General features: G+C 40.0%; 1 protein-coding gene across 34 annotated transcripts in view; it reads left to right on the top strand.

Moving 5' to 3' along the window:
• Window positions 1-11,930, top strand: part of Slmap (sarcolemma associated protein) — a 127,659-nt gene extending 115,729 nt beyond the window's left edge. For 18 of the 34 annotated variants that reach the window (XM_070018745.1, XM_070018763.1, XM_070018746.1 and 15 more), the window contains 3 exons: window positions 1,093-1,264; window positions 6,449-6,583; window positions 10,040-11,930. In XM_070018745.1, coding sequence (XP_069874846.1) covers window positions 1,093-1,264; window positions 6,449-6,583; window positions 10,040-10,132 — 400 coding nt within the window. In that variant the 3' untranslated portion in view covers window positions 10,133-11,930. Of the gene's footprint in view, window positions 1-1,092; window positions 1,265-6,448; window positions 6,584-8,799; window positions 8,890-10,039 lie in introns of all 34 variants that reach the window. The other 16 variants (XM_070018748.1, XM_070018765.1, XM_070018768.1 and 13 more) reach the window with 3 other exon arrangements.
• Window positions 11,931-21,294: the final 9,364 nt, after the last annotated feature.

The following is a 21,294-nucleotide window of genomic DNA, read 5'->3' on the forward strand; positions in this document are numbered from 1 at the left end:
GTTGGGAAGGTGGCTCAGTGATAGGGCGCTTGCCTTGCATGCCTGAGGCCCTGGGTTCAATTCCTCAGCACCACATAAGCAAAAAGAAAAAAAAAGCCGGAAGTGGCTCAAGTGGTAGAGCGCTAGCCTTGAGCTGAAGAGCTGAGGGACAGCACCCAGGCCCAGAGTTCAGGCCCCACGACCGGACACACACACAAAAAAAAAAAGAGAGAGAGAGAGAGAATAGTTGAAAGCTGGGTGCTGGTAGCTCATGCCTGTAATCCTAGTTACTCAGGAGCTGAGATGTAAAGATTGTGATTTGAAGCCAGCCCCAGCAGAAAAGTCTGTGAGTCTTTTACCTCCAATAAACTAGAAAAGAAGAAAAGGCCAGAAATGGTGCTGTGGCTCAAGTGATAGAGTGCTATCCTTGAGCCTCTTAAGAAGTTGAGGGATAGCACCTTGGCCCTCAGTTCAAGCCCCAGGAATAGCAAAAAAAAAAAAAAAAGGAAAATAGTAGAAATAAGTGTATTTTTGTGTATTTGTGAGACAATTAATATATTTTAATATGTCAAATATACAATTATTTCTATTTTAAATTTTTTTGCCTTTATGAATATTTGATAGGATATAGCTATACACTATAGGGTATTTTTGTTATTTTTGCCAGTACTAGGGTGTGAACTCAGGGCCTCAAGCTCTTGCTCAGCTTTTTCACTCAAAATTGTTACTCTTGAGCTACATTTGTATTTCCATTTATTTTCTGGTTATTTCGATATAAGAATCTCTCAGACTTATCTGCCCAGACTGGCTCTGAACTGCATTTCTCAAATCTCAGCCTTCTGAGTAGCTGGAATTCTAAGCATGAGCCACTGGTCTCAGATTTGTAGGGTAGTATAATAAATAGTAATAATAATAAATAAATAATAAATAGTAAAAATAGTATTTTAGTGCTTTCTACTTATTTGAAATGTCTTATTCTCTTTTTTTTTTCTTCTTCATATTTTTTCCTCCTCTGATATCCACTACATCTTACCTGGTGAAATGTTTAAGAAACTAACCTTCCATGTCTAGTTCCTGCCTGTTAATAACCACTTGTCAATGTTTACATCGCAGTTCTCAAAAGCAGAGTCTAGAGCTTACAAGTGATCTGAGCATCCTTCAGATGACCAGGAAAGAGCTTGAGAACCAAGTGGGATCCTTGAAAGAACAACATCTTCGAGATTCAACTGACTTAAAGACTCTTCTCTGTAAGGCTGAAAACCAAGCAAAGGATGTACAGAAAGAGGTAAAGCGAAAAGACATTATGAGCCCTATTGTGGTTGGACTTAAAGCCAAAAGCAAATCAAATATCCATGCTAGTTAGAAATGAAGGGAAGCAGAAGTCACATTACCTGTTGACATGTGGAACATCACTGTGTGGGGATTTTTAGCTGTGTACGATGGTCCATATATGGAGAATTCATTAGGAAGGTTCAGCTTCAAAAATACAAAAACATGAAATTGCATTTTAATATTTCCTTATCACTTAATATGAGAAGCTTTTTGAATCAGATCACTTGATTCATTATTTAGTTCTCAAAGACAGTGCCATATTTAGATCAAAATACTTTTGAAAAGGAAAATGAAGATACACTACTAGAGCCATGTCTTCTAGTGAGACTAGACTAGATGCTAAGTGCGAATTCACATCATAGCCAAGCATCCAAACACATGCTATGACTGCTTACTTTCCCCACACACATACCCCAAATATATATATACACAGTTTTTATGTCATTTTGCTGAAAATCTTAACTTGGGTAGCTTTGTCATGTTAAGGAAGCTTGAGAAAAAATATTAGCCAGTGACTAGTGACTCATGTCTATCATCCTAGTTATTCAAGATGCTGAAATTTGAGGATCATAGCTTGAAGTCAGCATAGGCAGAAAAAGACTTTATCTCCAGTTAACCAACAAAATGCTAAACTGGCCTGGTGCTGGTGGGCTCACACCTATAATCCTAGCTTCTCAGGAGGCTAAAATCTGCGGATCTCGGTTTGAAGCCATCTTGGGCAGAAAAGTCCATGAGACTCTTATCTCTAATAAACTACTCGAAAACGCCACAAATAGTGCTGTGGCTCAAGTGGTACAGTGCTAGCCTTGAGCACAGAGAGGCTCAGGGACAAAGCCTAGGCCCTGTGTTCAAACCCCAGGACTGGCACAAATTAAAAAAAAAAAAAAAAAAAAAAAAAACTGAACTAGAGATGTGACTCAAGTGATAGAGCACATATCTTGAGAAAACAACAACAACCAAGCAAGAAGCTGGGCACCAGTGGCTCATGCCCATAATCCTAGCTACTCAGGAAGCTGAGATCTGAGGATCATGATTCAAAGCCAACCCAGGTATGAATCTGTAAGACGCTTTGCTCGAATTAACCACCAAAAAAGCTGGAAGTAGAGCTGTGCCTCAAATGGTAGAACATTAACCCTAAGAAGCTCAGGAACAACACTCAGGCTCTGAGTTCAAATCCTAATACCAGCACACAAAAAAAAATGAACAGGAGCACAAGTCCCTGATTTCAATCCCCCAGTAATCACCACTCCCTCCCCACTCCAACCCCCCCCCCCGCAAAAAAAATTATGTTAAGGATGATGAGGGATGACTCTGGAGTGGATGACTTGAGCAAAGCATATCTTTCTCCCTTTCTTTCTCTCTTTTCTTTTGGCATCCTGGGGCTTGAACTCAGGGCCTGGGTACTGTCCCTGAAGTGTTGGTTGTTTTTTCTTTTGTGTGTGTGTGTGCTCAAGGCTAATGCTCTACCACTTGGGCCACAGCTCCACTTCCAGCTTTTTTTTTTGGAGGGGGGGGAGGGGTCCGGTTGTGGGGCCTGAACTCTGGGCCTGGGTGCTGTCCCTCAGTTCTTCAGCTCAAGGCTAGCGCTCTACCACTTGAGCCACAGGGCCACTTCCAGCTTTTTTCTTTTTGCTTATGTGGTGCTGAGGAATCAAACCCAGGGCCTCATGCATGCAAGGCAAGCACTCTACCACTGAGCCACCTTCCCAGCCCCCACTTCAAGCTTTTTGGTAGTTTATTAGATTTAAGAGTCTCAAAGACTTACATGCCAGGGCTGGCTTCGAGCCATGATCTTCAAATCTCAGCTTCCTATTAGCTAGGATAACAGCTGTGAGCCACTAGTTCCTGGCTCAGATACCTTTTCTTTTTTTTTTTTTTTTGGTCAGCCGTGGGGCTTGAACTCTGGGCCTGGGCGCTGTCCCTCAGTTCTTCAGCTCAAGGCGAGCGCTCTACCACTTGAGCTACAGCGCCACTTCCGGTTTTCTGGTGGTTTATTGGAGATAGGAGTCTCACGGTCTCTACTGCCCGGGCTGGCTTTGAACCGCGATCCTCAGATCTCAGCCTCCTGAGTAGCTAGGATTACAGGCATGAGCCACCAGTGCCCGGCTTCAGATACCTTTTCTTGAAGTGGGCAATCGGACTGTAAGAGCTAATTCCTGGATTCATATCCAGATGGGGAATGCAAAAGGCTGATAAGTTAATCTGCTCATCAGGTATATATCCTAACTATGGACTCACTTAAAAGAAAGATTTTTTTTTAATACATTGGAAGGAAGTTAAACTCTCACCTTTAATAGTGAATTTTTCCAAATTTGTTTTTAGAAGATCTGTTTAATCACTGCAGCTTTTCTTTGCACTTACCTTAAAATGTTTTAAATTTGGAAATGAGTATTGTTCTTCTGTCTTTATGTTTGTTCCTAAAGAAAAAACTGTAACTTACTTTATTTACATGTAGATATGTTGATTCTGTAATGTGTTTGTCTTTTCCTTACTGAAGATATATGTGTTTTAGGAGAAATCTCATTTATTTAGAACACAAATTTTGTGCCAAAGAGCATATCCTCATATTTAATACTGTAAGCACTTTGTGTTCTTCCAACCCACATGCCATAATTCTTCCAAAATTTGGGAAGAATATTGTGATTGGAAGGTAATTCTCTTGTATATTACTGTGGATGCATTAGACATTTTGTTGCATTATTTATTTGCCTGCTTTTGGTCACTGAACAGCCAGTTGCAGGATGCTTCTAATGTTCCATACATGGCAGTGGCATGTTGTCACAGCATCTAAATTGTTGATAGTCTTGGATTGCATTAAATGCAGCACATTTAAAAACATGTCTGAGCTTGTCAGTATGTTTCTTTCTTACTTGTTCACTGTTTTCCATTGTGAATGATTTCTAGTCATCATATTCCTTTGTAATGTGAAATTATTCTGATTGTCCTGATGTTAACATATTGGATGCTAGTCTGTAACCTAAGTATTCTTTAATGAGGTTCTCACAAGTATGTAAACTACTGCAAATATATAAACTACCTTTTAGTATTGCACACTTACCCCCCTTCATTTTTGCCTTTGTTCTCCTTTTCTCATAGACTTACGCTTAAAATGCACAGTGTCATGATTATGTATCTTCAGCACTGTAACAAACTAAACTATTACAAGCCCAGATTATCTTTATGAAGAAGAACCAAAGTGTTGGTAATATTACATGACATTTCTCTCTTAATCAGGAACAAACTCATTTCTGACCTCAGAGTTAGAAAGCAAGATGCAACAAAAATAGTCTCTAAGGGCTGGGAATGTGACTTAGTTGTAGAGTGCTTGACTAGCATGCATGAAGCCCTGGGTTTGATTCCTCACTACCACATAAACAGAAAAGGCCAGAGGTGGTACTATGGCTCAAGTGGTTGAATGCTGGCCTTGAGGAAAAAAAAGCTCAGAGACAGTGCACAGGCTCTGAGTTCAAGCCCCAGGACTGACCAAAAAAAGAAAAAGTACCTAAGCAAGGTGTGAAATTCAGCCTACAGAAGGTGACCTTTGTCCTGCTAATTAAATTTGATGCATGTGACAGCTTTAGTATGAACAGTTAACAGTCAAAAAGTATGAGAAAAGTATATTTTAGTGCTCAATATTAAAAGAAAGGATGGTATATCATCTTTAGATTTGATTTTAGAAAGTATCTTTATATTTCAATGTAGTGTGAATATCTGTAATTTAAGAGTTTATCTGGGTGTCATGCCTGGAACTCCTGAGGCAGTAGGATCAAGGCCCATCTGGGGTATGTAGCAAAAAGAAATGAAACCAGGAGTTCATAAAACATTGAGCATACAAATCTGCCTTGCAAAGAAAGACTGGCTCAAGTTGTTTGGCTTCACTGTCTTGCAGTGGAGCCAGAGTCCTCCCCATCCACCCCAGTGTAGGGGGTAAGCAGCAGGGTCTTCCCAACTGAGCTGCTGTCTCTTGGTTCTGTTTCACAGCTCTTGGAATGGAGAAATGATTAAGTGCTTTGATATAAAGGGTAGTCTGAATGTATAAATGACAGAAAAGGAAAAAATTTGCCATCAAGCACTTCTTACTTATTCTTTACTAGTCACCATTAAGAATCAGTTCTACTAGACTTATTCTGAAAAGGTTGTCAAATAACACTGTTAGATAATAGGAAATTTCTTTCATATATTCATTCACCCTTTCTGGTGACTTGTGTATTGTCTTTGAACTCTCTCTCTTTATTCCCATCTTCCTAATCTTTTAAACATTCCAACCCTTCTTAATAGTTGCTGATTTGAGCATAATGAACTTCTCATCACCCTAAGGTATTTTGCATTTTTCAGCAGCACCATTATAAAAACATCCTGGCTTTTTTTTTTTTTTTTTTTTGGTAGCTAATTGGAGATGCGTATGGCCCATCTTTGAACTGGGATTCTCAGATTTCAGTCTCCTGAATAGGAATATAGGTCACCAGCATCTGGCGCCAAAAGCAGGATTTTTTTTTTTTTTTTTTTTTTTTTTTTTTTGTCGGTCGTGGGGCTTGAACTCAAAGCAGGATTTTTAAAATTATTTAAAAATAGGTTTTAAGTGGGAAAGAAAAATTGTAAGGGACATCTACCAAAATCAGCTAAAACAGCCTGGTTGACTTTATTTATTTACCAACATATAAACTCAGGCTTATTTTATTTAGGCTATGAAATTTTTCTTCACCTGCTTTTTCTTTTGCCTAGTTTGGATTTTTACCCACAACTCACTTGGTGGAAAAAAATGACCTTTATATTAGATGACAACATCTGTTGATTATTCTCAACTCTTGGAACAGAAAATTCTTACAGAGAATTAAGTCAACACTAAAGAGTTCTTACTAATGGGTCCAAAAGATTCTTATACTTCTTAAAATTAAAAAAAACATTGACTTTGGTGTTGAAGGTAACTAAATAAAGGTCTGATATATAAGCCTAACTAGGGTTAGAGGCATGACTTAGGTGGAAGAAGGCCAGCCAGTGAGCAAAAGCAAGCATCAGATAGCAAGTTTGAGTCCTGGTCTGGAGGAAAAAAAGAAAATAAAAAGAGAAGCCTAACTAGAACCATAACTTCATACCCATTTTAAGTCAAGTCTGCACACTCTTTTTTCTTTGCCTTTAGTATGAAAAGACACAGACTGTACTCTCAGAACTGAAGTTGAAGTTTGAAATGACTGAGCAGGAAAAGCAATCAATCACAGATGAGCTCAAACAATGTAAAGACAACCTGAAGCTGCTCCGAGAGAAAGGAAATAATGTAAGTCTTTGCCAACTTGGCTTAGTTTTGACTGAGAGGAAGGTGAGGAACTTTTTTCAGAGGACTTTATTACTGATTTTGGAAACTAGCGGTTAGGATTCACGTGAAGTATATGCTTTTCATTATGAAAGTCTATGATGGAATAATTGTACTATCAGAGTTCATAAGAATTTGCCCCTTTAACTTGTATTCCTAAAAGGGCCTAAGGACTACCTGGAAGATGAATCTTGTTTACCATAAAACAACTTGCTCAAGAACTTTTTCCAGATGAATCTGAAGTTCTATCACTGAAACCATCATCTGGTTATTTCTTCAGTGCTAGGAAATGAAGCATTGTACCACCAGGGGCTCATATAATGGAAAGGGATCCTTAGCATGCAGTTGTATCAGAAAAGGGAGATTTAGATTTAGGAAGGTTGCCATTTAATACTAATAATGTACATTCTTAGAAAGCTTATTGTCTGAATCCTTTAAGTACTAGGAAACAACTGTTGGATTTCTGTAGGTCTTTCTAGATATGTTTGTGAGACAGACACACAGGTTGAAAAGATGGAAGAATTTTTTACTATAAATTGAGTTTGGAAGTATTTGTTTTTCATTTGGTAGGACAGTCTTTAAAAAGATGTTATACTAAATAAATGTCATGTTGTATGTTTTGGTGGTCACTGCCTTTTGTGGGCCCTAACTGGTGGATGTTCAGTGTTTTTGGTTGTGCTCTGACTTATTACAAAGTCTCTCACGGCTTGGACACTGCAGTGGATGTAAGCTACATGCTTCCTGTGGAAGAAGGCACTCTGCTTAACTTGCAACAAACACAAGTGCAAAAGAGTGATATTGCATGGCCATCCAATTGTGTAGTTGTATTCTGAATGCTCATGAGTTGTGTCCAGCTGTCTTTGCTTGAGTCATAGATTTTAGACAGTAAAGGATTGCTGCTTATGTAGAAGCCTTTTAGAAATTGATGAATGAGAAGGCTTTATGCTAAGCAAAAATGGATTATTGCATTATGTTAAAAGTAAACAACAAAATTCTAAAATCAGATCACAGTGGTTGATTATTTTATTCTTTTGTCTTAATCCATATACTTCTGATTATAGAATTTCAGTCCACCTTCTTCTAAGTTAACCTGTGAAGACATCTAGCATAGTCAGAATGGACCCCTCCCAATATATTTATTTATAGTGATAAAAAAATTATATTTTACCTTAGGATGAGTTTCCCTTTGTTGTGATGCTTAAAAACTCAATCAGAACTGGAGGCATGGCTCAAGTGGTAGAGATCCAACATTTCACTAAAGGGTAGCTCTCCACCATCCAACCAAGTGAGAGCACAAGGCCTTGAGTTCAATCTCCCCAGACCTAAATAAATAAATAAATTTCTTCCTTCCAAATACCAAGTCCTGAGACTCATCTGCCTGTCCTTATGTACCAAGTGTTTATCATGCATTATTTCCCATTCTTGCCTGATTTAAGAAGTGCACATTATCAGCCGGGCACTGATGGCTCACGCCTGTAATCCTAGCTACTCAGGAGGCTGAGATCTGAGGATTGCGGTTCAAAGCCAGCCCGGGCAGAAAAGTCCGAGAAACTCTTATCTCTAATAAACCACCAGAAAACCGGAAGTGGTGCTGTGGCTCAAGTGGTAGAGCGCTCGCCTTAAGCTGAAGAGCTGAGGGACAGCGTTCAGGCCAGAGTTCAAGCCCCACGACCAACAAAAAAAAAAAGAAGAAGAAGAAGAAGAAGTGCCCATTATCATAGGGCACTTTTTTAGCTTGAAAGAAATACTACCTCAAAAGCAGAAGAGTTTTAAGTGGGGAAAGAAAAAGGCTTTGATGAAGGAGTAAAATAAATCTTAGCTATTGCCAAAGAAGTATATTATCCAATAATGAATTTCAGATATAGAACAAAGAATAAAATACTCTGAATCAGAGCATCACTTGGTGAAGAGTTGTCATTGCTCTGTTTTAATGTGTGCTGTGTTTCATTAGGGTACCCATAATGACCTTTTAAATTGATAGTTTACAAACCTAAGAGTTTGTCCTTCTAGATTGTGTTAGATGTCTTTAAAAATGTTTGAATCAGTGCAAAACCTGAGTGAGTGATACACTTCTATTACCTCAGTCTTCCTTTCCTTCCTCCCACCCCCTTGGGGTCTAAATCATCTTATCTAATTTTTTCATAGCATAAAATGATTTTAATATCCCTTCCCTTCTTTAGCCTTCCATATTACAACCCGTCCCAGCCGTATTCATCGGCCTATTCCTGGCTTTCCTGTTTTGGTGTTTCGGTCCATTGTGGTAGAGAAAGGTACAAGCACTACTGTTGAGTCCTTGTGTGTGTGTCCCCGTCACCTGTTTGTGCCATATTTGTAATATAGTGCATGGCAAAACCACACGGGTGTTTTGTTAGCTGAAGCAAACCCTTCATTTCGTATGCCATGTATTTGTGTCATACCAATGAACAATCAACTAATCATGTAACATTTTGTCTTGTTTCCTTTGTAGTAATGCTAACCACAAATTAATTCCAACGTAACCAGTTATTAATATGCTTCCTTTAACTAAGTCTTTATCTCTAGCAAACTGGAGTAAACAATAAATTTCAACAATATTAGTATCCCCTTCCCAAGTATGTGTTTATTCAGATTTGAATGAGAAAATGAAGAGTTTGCATCTTTGAAGTTTTTAGCGGCTTTCTTCTCCCTCCTTTCTTCCCTCTTACCTTCTTACAGTATAGAATTCTTTTTTTGTTTCAACTATTTGCCTGTTTCCTCTCTGGCTATGAATATAATATGAAAGACATTAGAAGATACAGTCCTCTGAAAGTTAACAGGGAATAGGCCATCTATGCTAGCCTCTAACTGGCACATGTATGAGCAGAGCATATGAAATGATCACGTGACCTCATTGCATTAGACAAGATCTTTAACAGAAGCATCAGAGGACCTGCTAATGACATTTTCCATCCCAGCTCTGCTCTGACTTTGTTGTCCGTGGTTTCAAGTTAGAGAATCAAAGCCTAGACCATTTTCTATCAGTCAAGACCATTTTCTTTCTATCACCTTAACCACAAGCCTCTGTATAGAACTATCCTAAGACATGAGTCTGATGTTCATCAAGAAATAAACACTTTAGGCAGAAACATACAGCAGGCATTGGAATCTGTGTCAGAATAAATAAGCAGGCAAAGCCTTGAGGGTAGAAGACACAGAAAACTGCCCAGGTTTTTCCTGGGATGTTTTGAATTTCCCAGGAATGATCCTGCTATTACAGCCCTCCTTTTCGGCTCTCTTCTTTCCTTCCCCCCACCCTAGCCCACCCACACTTTATGCTTACAATGCAAGGACAAGATTTTTCCAATATTCTGTTAAACATTCAGGACTCTCTGGAACCAAAGGGTTAATAGGTATGGAAAGAGGGGAGAATGTGATATTGACTCTTGGTTTCTTTCCACACAGAAACCCTGGCCCTGGATGCCCATGTTGGCTGCCCTGGTTGCGGTGACAGCCATCGTGCTGTATGTGCCAGGTCTGGCCAGAGCTTCTCCATGAGAGTGTTTCTTGAGTCTGTACACCGTCCTCCCTCTAGAAGCGGCATCACACTCATGCTGGGGACAGACAGAACCATTTTCTTCCTTTTTACCTCTTAAGTCAGCAAAGTGCAAGAATACAGCTATAGGGTCATTGCTTTAAATTATATAAAATGTATCTGTCTATAGAAAGGATATAAAGTGTGACTTTATTCTACTGTAAGCAATAATTTGCTTGCAATTTTTCATGTAATTTTTAAATTAGTATGTTGAGATTCTGAATATTATGGTGGCCTAAAGTAGGCTTCTTGGTACACCAAATTATTTATACCATTAAATTTATGGGTATTTTACTCTGAATTCTGATGGCCAGATAATTCATTTTTCTGATTCGATGACAACCCAAACCAAACAACCAATACATACATGGGAAGAGAGGCCCTGTGTGCTCAGTGCCTATCAGTTTGAAATGTATACACATATATATAGATATATTTTTTACATATTTACGCCATTTTTACTTGTTATAAAACCACTGAGCTATTGGGAACAAGATTTAGAGACAACTATTTGTGTGAATTTTTTTTAAAGGAAAAATACATTTGGATAATATTCTGTTATAGTGATAATTTGGGGAATATGTGCACATTTGTTCAGCCTTAATGTGACTTGAAGATGTAGAGGACATCAACTTAGAAAAACTTTCCATGAGAGTGTGTATTTTCTTGAGCAAACTGAAGTATTTCGGGAGCAAAAACAGTAATTACACAATTTCAGTGCAGTCAACCAAACTGTTGAGTCAATTGGAATGTAACTTATTAAACCTCATGTATTTAAAGAGATATTTTCCTTAAAAGCCAAGTTACTTTCTCATATACAACATTTTAGAAAGCATGATTTTTTTTCTGTCATCTTTTCCTCCAAGCATGTTTAATCGAAGAAAGAATGATATCTTTTTAGATAAGCTTTTATTGACTTAATTTGGTTATGATGTTTCCGAATTAATTCACATCAAGGTGAGCTGTGACCTACCCACAGATTTCCGGTCAGGTATGCAAATGGTTATTTTCTTTTTGTTGTTGTTAATTGGGACTTTTCTGTTCATTAGAAGCACTGTTCCCAAGATTGGTAGTGTTCCATGCACAGTGAAGCACCTAAACACTGCTTGATGTTATAAATTTTAAAACACAGAAGTGAAAGCTTAGCTATGGCGTTGTGCAGCACCATAGTTATGTCAGTAAAGTTTATTTAGGTCATAGAATGTCCGAAATTATCACATAGTTAAAGTTTTCAGTCAGTAAAGACTGGGAGGGAAAGTCAGTGAATTGGATTCGATGTTCTGTGGAAATACATAGATCTAGGCAGATATTGAAATGGGAGTTTAGGATATAATTTGCCTTGTGATGTTTGACAGTCATTGTTTATATTTTAAAAGTTATGTTTTTAAGCTACTTGGGATTGTGTTGGGAGGATCACTAGGTTTGTGGAGGAATTAGTCACAAATGACTTATAGAAAATACTGTCATATAGTTGATTTCATCATTTTCTGTTGCAGGAAGCCACTCCACCACAGAATGCTAATATGCCAGTGGTACCCAGTACCTCTTGTATATAGGTTATTGCAAATATTGTTCTGAAATGCTTAACTTCAAAATTACATTTTTTAAAGTAAATAATTGTTTGAAATCTATTTTGTAAAGATATAAAGTACAATAGAATTTCTGGAGTACAGATTAAACTATTTGCACTAACACACGTGATGTGCATGATTTAATAAAATAACTTTACTCTCCCTATTCATGTTTTGGATATCATTGAAATTCTTACTACGGACTCTACTGTTTGGTTGTTCATAGTCTTTGCTTGAAGTGGCTGTATGCAACATACTCTATTGGCATTCTTCTAATTCATTTCTGAGATCTGAGGATTGCAGTTAGAAGGCAGCCTGGGCAGGAATGTCCATGAGACTCTTATCTCCAGTTAATCGGCCAAAAAGCTAGAAATGGAGCTGTGGCTCAAAGTGGTTGAGCGCTAGCCTTGAACACAAAAGCTCAAGAATAGGGCCTAGTACCTGAGTTCAAGCCCCAGGACCAGGACCAAAAAAGAAAAGAGAACTCAGAGTTGTTTCCTCTGAGTTAGATTAGCCTTTTATTTAACTTCTCTAATTTTTCTCCTTTTGCTGGGAAGATGGCTCAGTGGCAGAGTGCTTGCCTCACATGGGTGAGGCCCTGGGTTTGATTCCTCAGCACCACATAAGCAGAAAAAGCCAGAAGTAGCGCTGTGGCTCAAGTGGTAGAGTGCTAGCCTTGAGCTGAAAGAGTTGAGGGACAGCACCCAGGCCCAGAGTTCAGGCCCCAAGAGCGACCAAAAAAAAAAAAAAAAAAAAGTTGAATAACCCACCAGGCACCAGTGGCTCACACCTGTAATTCTAGCTACTTAGGAGGCTGAGATCTGAGGGTGAGTTTGAAGCCAGCCTGGGCAGGAAAGTATTTACTGTTATTATAAAGGTGATGTACAAAGAGGTTACAGTTACATAAATCAGAGAAAGAATGCGTTTCTTTTTGAACAATGTTACCCTTCCCCTGCCAGGAAACTTTAACTCCAATAATCTACCCAAAAAAGCCAGAAGTGGAGCTTTAGCTCCAGTGATAGTGTTAGCCTTGAGGGAAAAAAAAACTCAGGGACAGTGCTCAGACCCTGAGTTCAAGCCCTAGAAAGATCATAAAAATGTGTAATAATTTAATAACCCTACCATGTATATTTAGGAATTATTTGAAAGTGTTACATAATGCGGTTAGAAAAGAATTGTGTTGTCATCTTGCCTCTGCCTTTTAGTGGCTTTGTTACTGGGGTAAATTATTTCTTAGTCTCCATTTCCTCATCTGTCTTTAAAATGTGGCAAATAAGACTTTTTATTTGTGGTATTACTGTGAAAATTAAAAATATATGTGAAGCACCATTTAGAGGATAAATAAATGTTTATGAGAATGCTGTACTGAAAAATTACTGCAAATATCAAAGCTTTAGGTGAACTAGTACATTTACTTTAAATCATTTGAACGACTTGCCTGCTCAGAATTTCTGTGTGCATGAATGAAATAATTTTAACATTATGAACTGCTGAGGAAGAAATATGCTTAGTTGGATAATGAGCCAATTGCCTACCACAGTTTAGAATTCCAATTATAATCATGTTCAGGGCCACTTTGCTCACTGGTGTAGTATAGACCATTCCCAGCACGGTATGAGGTTTTCAACCAGAACTAGTAGTGCATGGTTCTATCTTCAGACTTGACCACCCAGTGATTAGATATCTATTTCCAAAAGGATTGAAATCTGCCACTAAGAAGAAGAAGAAAAAAAATCTGCATGTAAATCAACTAAGTTTAAAAATATACCCTTGCTCCAAAAATTTTATTTCTGTAAATGCACTTTGAGAACATAATCATGCACACAACATTTTAACTACTAGGACATCTAGCACAAAATTTTTGTAACAATAACAGATAACTCACCTAATTATCCGACAGTAGGTTATTGGTGTGTGGGAAGAGAATTCCTACTATATTAAGTAATAAAAACAAATAACAAGTGTCAAGTAACCCTAGTTTTAAAGAGTAAAACAATGTAGATATACATGGTATACTCACAGCAGGGGGACTTGAAATGATTTATACCCAGACAATGATAGTGGTTGTCTTTCCATAGCTGTGTGTAAACTCTTTCCTTTTATGACTTCTGATTTACTTTGACTAGTAAATATATGGTGCTTCTGTGAATGTAAAAAAAAAAAAATTATTTGAAGCCAGGGTTGGTGGCTCATGCCTATAATCCTGGCTACTCAGGAGGCTGAGATCTGAGGATCACAGTTCAAAGCCAGCCTGGGCAGGAAAGTCTGTGAGACTTTTATCTCCAATAAACCACTCAGAAAACAGGAAGTGGAGCTGTGGCTCAAGTGTAGCACACTAGCCTTGAACTGAAGAGCTGAGGGACAGGGCCTAGAGTTCCAGCCCCACAACCAACAACAACAACAACAAAGAATATTTAAAGGGCTGGGAAGGTGGCTCAGTGGTAGAGTGCTTGCCTTGCATGCCTGAGGCCCTGGGTTCGATTCCTCAGCACCACACAAGCAAAAAGAAAAAAGCCAGAAGTGGCGCTGTGGCTCAAGTGGTAGAGTGCTAGCCTTGAGCTGAAGAGCTGAGGGACAGTGCCCAGGCCCAGAGTTCAGGCCCCATGACCGGGCCAAAAAATTTAAAGCAATTTAAAGCCAGAACTGGTGGCTCACACCTGTAATTCTAGCTATTCAGAAGGCTGAAATCTGAGGAGGATCATGGTTCACAGTCAGCCTTGGCAAGAAAGTCCTTAAGATTCTTATCTCCACTTAACCAACAGAAAACAGGAAGTAGAGCTGTGGCTTAAAGTGGTAGAGCACTAGCCTTGAGTGAAAAAACTCAAGGGACAGCACCCAGACCTAGAGTTCAAGTCCCACTACTGACAAAAAAAAAAAAATTACTTGATTTTTGCTCTAAGTTAGAAACAAAAAGATTCCAGGGGCTGGGAAGATGGCTCAGTGGTAGAGCGCTTGCCTTGCATGCATGAGGCCCTGGGTTCGATTCCTTAGCACCACATAAGCAAAATGAAAAAAGCCGGAAGTGGCGCTGTGGCTCAAGTGGTAGAACTCTAGCCTTGAGCTGAAGAGCTGAGGGACAGCGCCCAGGCCCAGAGTTCAGGCCCCACAACCGGACCCAAAAAAAAAAAAAGTTAAAAAAAGATTCCATATGGTTTTTAGAATTGAACGAGTAACTAAATTGCCAAAGTACTTGTCTAAAGAAGTTAATGTTCATTTGTATTTATAAATTCCAGTTGCCATTTAATAATTAATTGTAAACATGCTTTATATGTGTATACATAGAATTAGAATGCTAGAAACCTTTAGTGATCTAGTCTCACCTTTTGCAGAGAGTTTTTTACTTGGAATTATAATAATAAAGTTGAGAACCAAGATGTTCTCTTCTTTCCTGCTCCTCTCCAGGTCTCAATGGCTGTGTATCTATTTATTTAGCAAATACTGAATATTTGATATGAGGTACTGTCCAGATCCTGGCAGGGCTCAGTCTCTATTTTCAGAGAGCTTTGAACATAAGGGAAATGCCGATGAGGAAGCACACTCTAGGGACTACAGTCCAGTAGAAGACCAGGAGCTGTGGAGGCACAGAGAAAGAGTGTGCTTCCTCTCAATGTCACCCACAACCAAGGTTATCCAGCCATGAAGCCAAAGGTGAGTTGTGGAGGAACAGAACAAAACTGGTTTCTCTTGAAGTACTTGACTTTAAAACCCATTAAGGGGGAATGGGAATGTGGCTTAGTGATAGAGCACTTGCCTAGCATGTATGAGGCCCTGGTTTTGATTCTTCAGTACCACATACACAGAAAAAAAGCCAGAAGTAGTGCTGTAGCTCAAGTAGTAGACTGCTAATCCTGCACAAACGAAGCTCAGGAACAGTGCCCAGGTCTTGAGTTCGAGCCCCAGGAATAGAAAAACAAAAACATTAAGGGCTAAGCTTGATATTCTTGGGAAAAACCTTGCAAATAGTAAGTACCTTTTTTTTTTTCAATTTTAAAAGTTTTGATATGTATTAAATTGTACATAGTAAAAAAAAAGACATTTCCATACATCCCAACCCCCTCTGAAAGGAAGCTCCTATTGGTGGGCTGAGACATGGATTGGATGAATAGACTGGAGTCATATGTTTACCATGTCTCAGTAGATTAGACAGCTGTGTATTTTATCCTAAAGCTAAGTATGTTTCCAGACCAAATCCTATGATATGTGATATATTGCCCTGTTGTAAAAGACATTGAGATAAAACCTATCAAGAAGACAGGAACACTGAGAATAAATAAAGACTAAAGGGGCCTAGGGAAAATGGGGAGCCAGTAGAGAAACTTAGTGGTGTTTATGCCCAGCTGGTATGTACTTCCTCCTTGTTTTAGCCCCTCTTGTACTGATCAGAGTATACTAGGTAGCTAGGCTTCATTTCCAGAAATTGTTACTTCTGTTTGGTAAAATTCCATCCTGAGCTTTTTTTTTTTCTTTTTTTTTGGGGGGGGGGCAGGGGAGGGTGTCCGGTCATGAGGCCTTAACTCTGGGCCTGGGCGCTGTCCCTCAACTCTAGGTTAGAGCTCTACAACTTGAGCCACAGCGCCACTTCCAGCTTTTTTCTTTTTGCTTATGTGGTGCTGAGGAATCAAATCCAGGGCCTCAGGCATGCAAGGCAAGAGCTCTACCACTGAGCCACCTTCCCAGCCACCTTCCTTTTTTCTTTTATTTATTTTATTAATTAGTTTATTGGTCGGTCGTGGGGCTTGAACTCGGCCTGGGTACTTTCCTTTAGCTCTTAAGCTGAAGGCAAGCACTCTACCACTTGAGCCACAGCACCAATTCCAGTTTTCTGGTGGTTAATTGGAGATAAGAGTCTCATGGACTTTCCTTTTCCTGCCTGGACTGGCTTTGAACTGCAATCCTCAGATCTTAGCCTCCTTAGTAGCTATGATTGTAGGCATGAGCCACCGGTACCTGGCTCTGTCTTTTAATTTTAAGGTGATAGGGCTTAAACTTGTGCCCACACTCCAACCCCTCTAGGATTTTCTTCACACTAAATTTGTGTGTGTGTTGATTTGTCTCATCATCTCATTCTGTGTAAACTTGGAAGCAAATATTAAATTGAATAGCATTAGAATCCTTCCTGACATTCTTCAGGCAGACTAGGGAAGAGCTTCCCCCAGCATTGAAAACCTCTTTTATTTCCACTCCAGTCTCAGGATTCTGCATAAACTTCTCCAGTCAATCTGTGCATAGTTGTGTCACTTGGGGTTTTGTGAGATAATACAACTGCTTATTTAATCTCTCCCACCATCTTTCCTCCTGCAGTTCAAAGAAAATCTTCAGGGAGTTAGGCTGGTTTTGTTTTGTTTTTTTGTTATACTGGAAATTGAACCTAGGACCTTACACATACTTGACTACTCATCAATACCCATAGCACAGATTTAAATTTGTATGTATGCTGGTTCTGGGCCTTGAGCTCAGCCTTGTCACTGTCCCTGAGCATTTTTAAGGCTAGTGTTCTGCTATTTGGGCTACAGCTACACTTTGGTTTTTTGCTGGTTAAGTCTCATGGACTTTTCTGTCCAGGCTAGCTTGAAACCTCGATCCTCAGACCCCAGCCTCCTAAGTAACAAGGATTACAGATGTGAGCCACTGACACCCAACTCACCTGAGTTTTCAGTGACTGTTGAGTATGAACAATGAACCAGTGGCTTTTTGGGTTGTTTTTTGTTTTTTGTGGGTTTTTTTGGTCTTTTGGACCAAAAACCAGAAACCACAGAAACTAACTATGGCTTCCCCTTTTCTTGTGTCTTGTTTCCTGTTTGCCTAATTGATTTTTTTCTTCTTACCTCCTTTACCCTCTCCCATTCTTTCTTTAACCTGTTCTTTCTTTTTGTCCCTTGGAATGCCTTGCCCTCCCCTCTCTTTCCTGGTGGTGTTTTTTTTCAGGACCACCTATGGAGAAATGGTCTTGGGAAGTGGGTGTAACTGTGACATCCTCCTCACTGTTTGCTCCTGGCTCTGAGCCTCGGCTCCGCCCCCTTTTTAGCTGGCTACTCTAGGAATTGGTCTCCCTCCTAGAGCTGTCTTCAGATGCAAAATGTGATCATAAAATGCCCTCCCTGCCAGGCATGGTGGTGTACAGTCCGAACTACCCAGTATGGGAAGAGCATTTCAGCTCCTGACTTTGATACTACCCTGGCCAACATAGTCCTTGGCTTCAAAAGAGGGAAGAGTGGTTGAGGCAGGAAAATCTGGTGTTCCAGTCCAGATTGGGCTACTGAGAATAAGATGTCTATAAAAACAAACCGCAGCCAGGTCCCAGTGGCTCATGCCTGTAATCCTAACTACTCAGAAGCCTGAGATAGGAGAATCACAGTTAAAAGAAGCCCAGGCATGGGCTGAGAAGGTGGCTCAGTGGTAGAGCGCTTGCCTTGCATGCTTGAGGCCCTGGGTTCGATTCCTCAGCACCACATAAGCAAAAAGAAAAAAGCCGGAAGTGGCGCTGTGGCTCAAGTGGTAGAGTGCTAGCCTTGAGCTGAAGAGCTGAGGGACAGCGCCCAGGCCCAGAGTTCAGGCCCCACGACCGGACCCAAAAAAAAAAAAAGAAGCCCAGGCAGAAAGAAAAGTTGATGAGAGTCTGGGAATGTGGCTTAGTGGTAGAGTACTTGCCTAGCATGCATGAAGCCCTGGGTTTGATTCTTCAGTACCATAAACAAAAAGCTGGGGGGGGGGGGGCGGGGGGAAGCTCTGTGGCTTTAGTGGTAGAACGCTGCTAGCCTTGAGCAAAAGAAGCCCAGGGAAAGTGCCCAGGCCCTGATTCAAGCCCCAGGATTGGCCCCAAAAGAAAAGTTTAAAGCCGGGCCATGGTGGCTCATGCCTGTCATCCTAGCTACTCAGGAGGCTGAGATCTGGGGATCATGGTTCAAAGCCAGCCCAGTCAGGAAAGTCTATGAGACTCTTATCTCCAATAAACCACTAGAAAACTGGAGGTGGCGCTGTGGCTCAAGCAGTAGAGTGTTCACCTTGAGCTGAAGAGTGCAAGGACAGTGCCCAAGCCCAGAGTTCAAGCCCCATGATCAACAACAACAACAACAAAAAAAAAAGATTAAAAAAAAGAAAAGCTTATGAGACTTTTATCTCCAATTAACCACCAAAAAAAAAAAAAAAAAGCAGAAGTGAGGCTGTGGCTTAAGTGGTAGAGTACTAACCTGGAGCATGAAAGCTCAGGCCCTGAATTCAAGCATTGGTACTGGCACAAAACAAAATTCTAATCTTTTTCAAACTCTTCCACAAAAAGATAATGAAATGAGCTGGGGGTGGGGGGATCCCAATGTTCAAAAAATACAGAGATCAAGCTGGGTGCCAGTGGCTAATGCCTGAAATCCTAGCTACTTAGGAGGCTGAGATCTGAGGATCAAGGTTAGAGGTCAGCCCATCCAGAAAAGTCCCCAAGCTATTCTTATCTCCAATTAACCACTCAAAACGGGAATAGAGGTGTGGCTTAAAGTGGTAGTGCACTAGCCTTGAGCAAAAGAGCTCATCAGAGGCAACACCCAGGCCCTGAGTTCAAGCCCCATGACCACCACCCCCCAAAAAATACAGAGATCATTCAAAGAAATGTAAGTTACATTACAATATAATGTAAAAATATATTTCACAATATTCACATTTTAAAAAAGGAAGAATGGGGCTGGGAAGTTGGCTCAGTGGTAGAGCGCTTGCCTTGCATGCCTGAGGCCCTGGGTTCAATTCCTCAGCACCACATAAGCAAAAAGAAAAAAGCCAGAAGTAGCACTGTGGCTCAAGTGGTAGAGCGCTAGCCTTGAGCTGAAGAGCTGAGGGACAGCGCCCAGGCCCAGAGTTCAGGCCCCATGACCGGACCCCCCCCCCAAAAAAAAAAAAAAAAACCATAGCAAAAAAAAAGGAAGAACTGGGGTTAGGGTATGGTTGAAGTTGCATAGAAAGCTTGCTTAAAGGCCCTACATTCAATTTCTAGTAACATGAATACTTTGACAAGTGGTCTCTCTTCTGCTTTTGAGAAACTCAGACCAGGAAATAATGGCTGCAAGTTCGTATTCACAGAAGCATTGTTTGTAACATACAAAACCTTTCCTATAACCTAAAAAAAAAATAATAACAGTAAGGAAACATGAATTGTGTTGTGACCATGTGATGGGACACTGTACAGCAGTTAAAAATGAATTGAGTTTATATCAATTCCAATAGAGTAAAAACTATTTAAAAATTTTTTTTAATCCTACTTTGTCTATGTCGGGAAGGTACAGATTGGGCTGGAATAATTACCAGCTTCCTAAGATTTGCTTGTGGAATGGTGGTGGAAGGGAAATGAAATTTAAAAGGATGAAGGCAAAAGAGGGAGAAGACAGCAATTTTAGCTGTCTAATTTAATTTTTTTGTGCCAGCTCTAGTGCTTGAACTCAGGGCATAAGCACTATCCCTCCCACCTTCTATTTTTTAAAAGACATGTGTGACAAAATTAAACATTTGTAAACTGGCACCAGTAGGGCACTCCTGTAATCCTAGCTACTCTGGAGGATAAGATCTGAGGATCAAGGTTTGAAGCCAGCCCAGAGGAAAGTCCATGAGACTCTTATCTCCAGTTAAGCAGCAAAAAGCTGAAAGCAGGAGAGCACCAGCCTTGAGAGAAAAAGCCAAAGGAGAACATGCATGAGTCCTTGAATTCTAGCTTCAGTAACTGGCACAAAGAAAAAAATTAACATGTATTTATTTAGGGTGACAGATACATAAGTGTTTTCTGTGATATCTTCCACGTTTTGTTTGCATTTGAGGAAAAGCATTCTCTTTCCATTGCACCTGGGAGCATTGGCCCTGTACTTGGTCTTGCTTATGCAGCTCCACCAAGACCAAAATGGTAGCTGTGGTTGGAAAGGTATAAGTCAAGAAACCAAGGTAAATTGAGTAACCAAAAGTTGTTATATTTTACCTTTTATGGTTATTTCATCTTCCTATGCATGAACACTATCTTCTGGAACTGCTGCCATCCTCATAGACAAAGGAGCCTGTTACACACAGGCTTTGAGCTACTGGGCCTTCGGCCAGCTGTGACAATGTTCGCGATCATTGCAGCAGCTTTGCCAAGGACTTCTGTGAAAGTGAGTTCTTAATCAAGTAAGTTCTTTCCTGTCATCAGCTCCGAAGCCCACTGAACCAAAGGAGTTGCTCTTTATCTTCCTGGACTTCCTTCTGTCCACAAAGGGCCTGTTTCTAGACAGGCCTGACTTAGAGCAGCAGCCTCCTTGTTTTGTGAGGAGCAACTGAAAGGGAATAATCATTCCTATAAGGAGCTGATGATAGTTGTGTAAGCTAGTAAAAAGTACCTTTTTTTAAGGTCAGAGACTGGGATTAGAACTTAGTATCTAACATTTTTACTCATTGGCTAGCATTCTACCAACCTCATGAGCCTCTCCTCCCACCCCAAAAAAATTTATTAAGAAAATAAAACTGATGCTCAGCCAGACATGGGTGGCCCACACTTACAATCCTAGCTACTCAGGAGGCTAAGATCTAGAGGATCACAGTTTCAAGCCAGCCTG

This window comes from Dipodomys merriami, unplaced genomic scaffold (assembly GCF_024711535.1).
Source record: "Dipodomys merriami isolate MVZ:Mamm:240054 unplaced genomic scaffold, mDipMer1.0.p SCAF_13, whole genome shotgun sequence".
Taxonomy (NCBI): Eukaryota; Metazoa; Chordata; class Mammalia; order Rodentia; family Heteromyidae; genus Dipodomys; species Dipodomys merriami.